This window comes from Corylus avellana, chromosome 4 (assembly GCF_965113065.1).
Source record: "Corylus avellana chromosome 4, dhCorAvel1.hap1.2, whole genome shotgun sequence".
NCBI classification, from domain to species: domain Eukaryota; kingdom Viridiplantae; phylum Streptophyta; class Magnoliopsida; order Fagales; family Betulaceae; genus Corylus; species Corylus avellana.
The window spans coordinates 6193153-6200005 of NC_142493.1; the positions used below are offsets into that span (position 1 = coordinate 6193153).

Here is a 6853-nt window from a genome sequence, read left to right on the forward strand (position 1 = left end):
GGAGATTTCTAAGGCGGAGCTCCAAAGGCTGTGAAGAAAAGGGTGGCGGCCCTCGAGGGCGAGGCGTTGCTGAAAAGATCTAGCTACGAGTCTAACCTCCTCGTGTTTAGCAAGATGTTGGCCCAAGGAGAGGGGTTAGATCCAAGCATTCCTCGCACTCAGGCAAAGGTTACCTCTTAGGGCGGCAACGCTCCAACGAAAGCCAGCCTTGTCTTGAGGCTCCTACGGAGGGCGAAAGGGTTGAAGCTGGTCTGAGAACCCCCTCGTCGAAGGTTGAGATTGTGATCGAGGCCATTCCCCTATCAGTGGCATCTCCACCAGGTGGTTTGCTAGCTCTGGTAGAAGGATAGGGGATGCTTCGGTCTGTTGAAGAGGTTACTTCACTAGCTGCAAGGGTTCAGAGCGCAATGGGCGACCCCCTTTCTCCTCGTAAGGATGATTATGAGGCGGCAATGGATTCGCTATCTCCCCTGGTGGAGGAGATTGCGTCTGGTATGAACCTCCTTCGGGGGGACATGCATGATCAGTTGTCGCCTCGTAGGGCGAGCGCAGAAGATACACACACTTCTCCTCCTGAAGAGGAGGGGGTTGCGAGAGACCAAGCAAGGCAATCTAGCTTGTGGGCCTCCAAAGGTCCGTTGGCAGATCCCTGTGCTGCCCTGGTGGCGACATTTCCTTCCGGGGTCGCCCCTGATGCGAGCGAGGGTTTGGACCTCTTGGAAGAATGACGACAACTATTTTTTTTGGTAGGCATCTTACTGCTTCTTCTTTTATTTGCTTTTTCACCGGGGTTAACTAATGAGTTTCTATTACAGTAATCGGCGGAGCTGACCCGCCTCTTCTCAACTCGCGATTGCCGCCTCGCCTTCGCCACTCTAGAGATTGACCAGTTGAAGGCCACCGTTGATGCGCTCCAGGGAGAACTCTGGAGTTGCGAGGAGCGCATTGCCAAACTCGATTGGGAGCAGGCGGACTCCAAGAAGAAGATGGACAGGCTCTAGTTGGAAGTGAAGGAGGCCAATGCATCAAAGGTGCGCATGGCCGCAGAGAATGGGAAGTTGACTAGTAGGACAAATGGCGCCATTCTGACTGTGGATGACGCTCGGGGTGAGCTAAAGTAGGCACTTGGCTCGCTGGCTTCAACTGAGGGCCAACTCGAGGAAGCCCGGTCTCTCTTGGCGGAGGTAGAGGAGGCTCGAAGGGTACCCGCGGCTGAAGCGACGGAGAAGAACGATGCGATGGCGAGCCTCCAGTTGCTATACAACGCCGAAGTCTGGGGGGGGGGGGGAGGAGAAGGATAAAGAGCTCGTTGGGCTCAGATCGCTCTTTGATGCGGAGGCTGCTCGCGATGTAGAACACGAGAAGGAGCTAACTGGCGTCCAAACCCTCCTTGACACTGAAAGTGCTGGTAGGGTTGAACGAGAAGGGGACATAGCAAGGCTTTAGTCGCTTCTTGACGCGGAGGTAGCCAGGGACGCAGAGCAAGAGAAAGAGTTCTCCTTGGCTGCATCTCACCACGCTGCCTGTTGTGCAAATTTATTTAACTCGCAAGTGCACGAATCAATTGTAGTTTAATGGATTGCAAGTGCGAGGTCAATCCCACAGAGAATTGTATTTTTGAAAGAGCAATTTATATCTAAACTAATTAAATCCTAATCTAGTTCCGAAAGGGTTTTGACTTTTGAGTTTTGAAAATTAAAGGATAAACATAAACTAAATAAAATAAGTAAATCTAAGAATAAAGGTACTAAGGTTTGGGAATTCACACTCACCAAATCATAACAACATACTTTATGTTCATCAATATGAATCCGAAGTTCTCACAAATTAAATCATAGATATGTTTTACTATGCTTCAAAGAATTAATCAAAACCATCTCATGTATCCATTCATTGACCAAATCACAAAAGGAATCCTAATTCAATTGAAACACCAGATGTATCCGTAGAACAAATCACAAGGGATATCCAATTTTTATGAGTTAAAAGCCAAGCAAGCAATCATATGAAATTATCTCAAATCATCACATGTATCCTTGAATCACAAGAGATATCCAAGAATCACTCCATACAATTGATTAGAAGTAAAACAATTGAAATATAAAACCCAATAAAATCAGAATAATAAAAACTTACATAAAAGTATTGATGTTCTTCATCGGTGAGGCTTCATCCCCAACCTTAGTTGGGAATTTAGCTCCACATAAAAATAAAATCTAAACCTAAACCTAAACCTAAAGAAAAACTAAACAAAAGAATTTTGCTCTCTGGGATTGTGTTTATTTTCTTGAATGCAAAGAAGTCTATTTATAGGCTTAGGAAAATCCTAGAAGCCCAAGTAAACCTAGATAATTCGGAGGTCTATCTCCCAGCCAAAATAGAAGTCTGAAATCGGACTAGGATTCGTCCAAATTTGTATCTCTTAATTGCGGGGCGATTTTGGCATAGAAACTGTACGAATTACGAAAATCCTATTTCACAACAAATTGTAGTATTTTGAGCTAGCTTTCCAATGCCGTTTGAATCACTTCAATCCGATATTTGACCGGAGAGTTATGGTCAAAATACAAAGACGTGTGCAGAATCTGAATTTGAATCCGATCCGAAATCTTATCCAATCTGAACTTTAATCTGATTTAACCTTTTCTTGAATTTGGTTAGACTTAACCACATCATCTAGGTCTTCTCAAAGTATGCTTTCTTCCAAACTTCGCATTTTTCCCTTTAAAGCTGTAGTTTTTCTTCAACGACCTACAAAATACTAAAAACACAAAACTAACACAAAACATTAAATAACGACACAACTAAAGGATTAGCTAATGTAAATAAAGGGGTCCAAATATGCAATATTTGGCACTTATCACTGCCTAAATTGCTCAAAGGGACCAAGCGCTGGCCCAAATGGAGGCTTTCTATGCTGCGGAGGTGGCGAAGCTTACCGAGAAAGAGTAAGCTCTGTTGTAGGCGGAAACTTCCCAAGCTGCGATGATTGCCGAGCTCGCCGATAAGGGTGAGGCTTTGGCCAAGGCCGAGGCTTCCCATGCCGCGATAGTCTTGAAGATCTCTAAGACACATAAATTCTTGATTAACCTGTAGGATGCTTTGGCGAGATCTGAAGCTTCATGGAGAAGGGCTTCTTCCGGGGTGGAGACTATCATTGCGGTTAGCTTGCAAGGTCCTAGTGAGGCTCATAAAGCTGAGATAAAGGAAAAGGCCAACCTCTTCCTGGTGCTTCAACTGAAGCTGTGAGTGCAATCTAGGATGTTGAGGAGGTTTCGCTCCCAACTCCGGAAGGTGCTGGTGGTGCACAACCGCGGCTGGTATCGCGGATATGTGTGGGGCTTCAAAACTTTCCAGGCCCTTATGCGAGTGGGCGCCGATTGGCCGAAGTTTGGGAGCCTGAAGATGAGCGACTTCGTCGTCGATCCTGATGCCATTGAGGAACTTGTGAAGATTGGGAAAGAAAAGCTCTCGGATGCTCCCAACCTAGATTATAGAGAGCTTGTGATGAAGTCTCCCTCGCCTGAGCCAGAGACCAGCGATGATGAACCCTAAGAGCTTTCTTTTAATGTGCCCACATTTTTCCTGTGCATAGTCGTTGCAAACGCACGCATTTTGTTAAGAAGAGCATTTATAAAAATGGAATGTTATACTTGATTTTGTTTGGCAGTCTTTGTGAATATTGTTTTTGCGTACGCCAATATTCTTTTGTTGTTTCCCCTTTGCGACCTGTTTGTGCTTCGCTCCTATGTGTGAGTTTACCCCGCTTAATTAGGAGCTGGTCTTCTATGCTGAGCTAGAGCTGATCTTCTGGCCATGACACAGGTATGCTTTTACAACAATCTTATGTCAAGGCAAGATTGGATTTGGCCTGGGGCTGAGGGGAGTCTCCTTGCCATGGCGAGGGTATGCCATTGTGGCAGTCTTATGCCGTGGTGAGATGGGACTTGACCTTAGGCTTAGAGCGGCCTTTCTGCCACTGCGAGGGTATGCCCTTGTGACATTCTCATTAGGGCCGGCAATTTTGACACGACCCGCGAACCCGACACGAAAAAAACAGGTATTGGGTTTGGGCTAATCGGGTTCGGGTCGTAATCGGGTCTACCCGATTAAGACCCAAAAATTTCGTGTCTGGCGGGTCGACTCGCCGGGTCTGACGGGTCGACCCGCCAGACCCGGATGTTTTATTATTATTTTTTTCTGCCTTGCCGCCAGACCCGGATTTTTTTTATTTTTTATTTTTTATTTTTTTTTTCTGCCTTGCGGACTCCTCACGTTTACACAGACTTTAAGACTTTTTTTTTTTTTTTTGCCTTGCGGACTCCTCATGTGTAACTTTAAGACTTTTTTTTTTTTTTAGTTTTTTTTTTTTTTTTTTTTTTTTTTTTTTTTTTCTAAGTACAGACTTTAAGAAATTAAGACTTACTTTACCATTTTTAGCCTTTGGGAACAAGGAAGCCTGCTTCAAGAAATAAGTTTATACATAATTACCAACAAAAGAGAAAGCCAACAAGAAAACTTAGATTTTCATTGTTTAAATTAATTTTTTAACATTTTGGTTACATGTGGGACTAAATAATAAGTGGACTATTTTAATAAATGAACTTACTTGTTTTAACTTTTAACTTTTAAGTTTAGGTGAAATTATGAGTTTAGTAATTTCTTTTGGAATACAATTTGTCAATTACAGTCACTTTCCGATATATATATTTTTTTCTTATCCTTTATTAAAGCCTTTAATCTCTTGGAACTCAATTTTTTGTATTGACTATATTGATGTATTATTGTATTAGTATTATTATTACAATTTTGAATTTTTTTTTATTTTTTTTAAAAAATTTATAGTTTAAAGTAATCGGGTCGTGTCGGGTCGTGTCTACCCAATTAGACCCGGTTATTTTAAACGGGTAAAACGGGTCGTGTCGGGTTACCCGGCTGTTTTCGTGTCATAATCGTGTCAAACCCGATTACCCGTTTAGCTAAACGGGTCGTGTCTGGGTATAGGCTAATCGTGTAACAGGTACCCGCGGGTCGTAATCGGGTCGTGTCAGGTACCCATTTTGCCACCCCTAATTCTCATGCAGTGGCGAGAGAGAACTTGGCTTTAGGCTTGGCTCCTTCCTTCTGGCTAGATTGCCTCCGCGTTCTTCTCTAACGAGGTATTCCTTGCTTTGTCTGCGTACCTGCGTTTCGTGAGCAACAACAAAGAACATAGACACCTAGATTCATGTTGGTGGATAGCTATATTGGTGTGCATTTAGCATATAGTTCGAAATGCAAATTAACCCAAGACCTCGCGAGTTGGAGCTTGCGGATGTTTCTGAATAGATTACAGACATAGTAAGAAAATTAAAGGACATCGCTAATTAACATTACTGGTAGAATTTCTTCAGGTGTTGTGTGTTCTAGGGTCGAGGCAATCACTTCCCTTTCGCATTCTCCAAGTGGTATGCTCTAGGCCTATAGTTGGCGACCACCATGTAGGGACCTTCCCACTTCGGGGTAAGCTTTCCTTCGGAGGGATCCTTGGTGGCTATCGTCACTTTGCGCAATACCCAATCTTCAACTTCGAACTTTCGGGGGCGTACTTGCTTGTTGAAGTATTGGCTGATCCTTTGTTGATATGAGGCCATGGCCATGCTCGCCTTTTACCTCCGCTCTTCTAGCAAGTCAAGGGACAGCCTGAGGCCTTCATCATTCGCTGTGGGATCATAGTACTGCACCTTGATGCTCGTTGACCCTACCTCCATGGGTATGACAGCTTCGTTGCCGAAGGCTAGCCCAAAGGGGGTGTCACCGATGGGGGTTCGCTCAGTCGTACGATACGCCTACAAGGCTTCATGTAACTCGTCCGCCCAGGCACCTTTCTTGTCTTCCAATTTCTTTTTGATGATTGTGAAGAGGGTTTTGTTGGTAGCTTCTACTTGGCCATTGGCTTGAGGGTGTCCGAGGAAGGAGTAGAAGTTTCAGATCTTCAACTCTTCGTACTAGTCTCTGAATGGTTGGCAGTCGAACTGCTTTCCGTTGTCAGTAACAAAGGTGTGCAGGATGCCGAATCTGGTGACTATGGACTTCTAGAGAAATCGCGTGATGTTGGGGGTGGTTATATGTGCGAGGACTTCAGTTTCTGCCCATTTGGTAAAGTAATCCACCACCACAACTGTGAACTTCACGCCTCCCTTTCCCATAGGCAATGGTCCCACAATGTCAACCCCCCATTGCGCGAACGGCCATGGGGAAGATATGAGCGTTAGCTCTTCTAGCGGGATGGTAGGGACTGAGGAGAACAACTGGCACTTCTCGCACTTCTGGACTTTCTTCATGGAATCGGCATACATGCCAGGCCAGAAATATCCCATTCTCACTGCTTCGTGGGCGAGTACCTTTCCTTCTGCGTGGCTACCACAGATCTCCTCGTGGATCTCCACTATAATGTAGGCCCCTTCTGTTTTGGAGAAGCACTTTAACAAGGGCAATGTTCGCCCTCGCTTGTAGAGCTCCCCTTGAACAAGCGTGTAATTCGCCGCCTTCATCCGGAGCTTCTTGGCTTCCTTGCGATCTTCTGGACGGTCGCATCATCCAAGAATCGAACAATACCTTCTGCCTAATTCAGGATTGCTCCTACCTGTGCAACCTCTCTTGCAGGTGCAATTGATGACTCTGGGATCAAACGAATTTGTTCACGCAAAGTCTAATTCTGTTTCTGATGATTAGGCTAAGTGAGCTAACTGGTCTGCATATTCGTTTTGTGCTCGTGGCACTCTCTTGATTGTGAATTGTTCAAACTTCGCAATCAGTTCTCCAACCTTCGCGAGGTATTTCTGCATTCTTTCTTCCTTGGCTTCGTACTCGC

General features: G+C 44.8%; 1 protein-coding gene across 1 annotated transcript; it reads right to left on the reverse strand.

The window, feature by feature from the left end:
- Positions 1-6074: 6074 nt before the first annotated feature.
- LOC148586197 (uncharacterized) lies at positions 6075-6533 on the reverse strand. Its single transcript, XM_088515501.1, has one exon. The coding sequence runs from the start codon at positions 6531-6533 to the stop codon at positions 6075-6077; it is 459 nt and encodes a 152-aa protein (XP_088371627.1).
- Between the last annotated feature and the right edge of the window lie 320 nt (positions 6534-6853).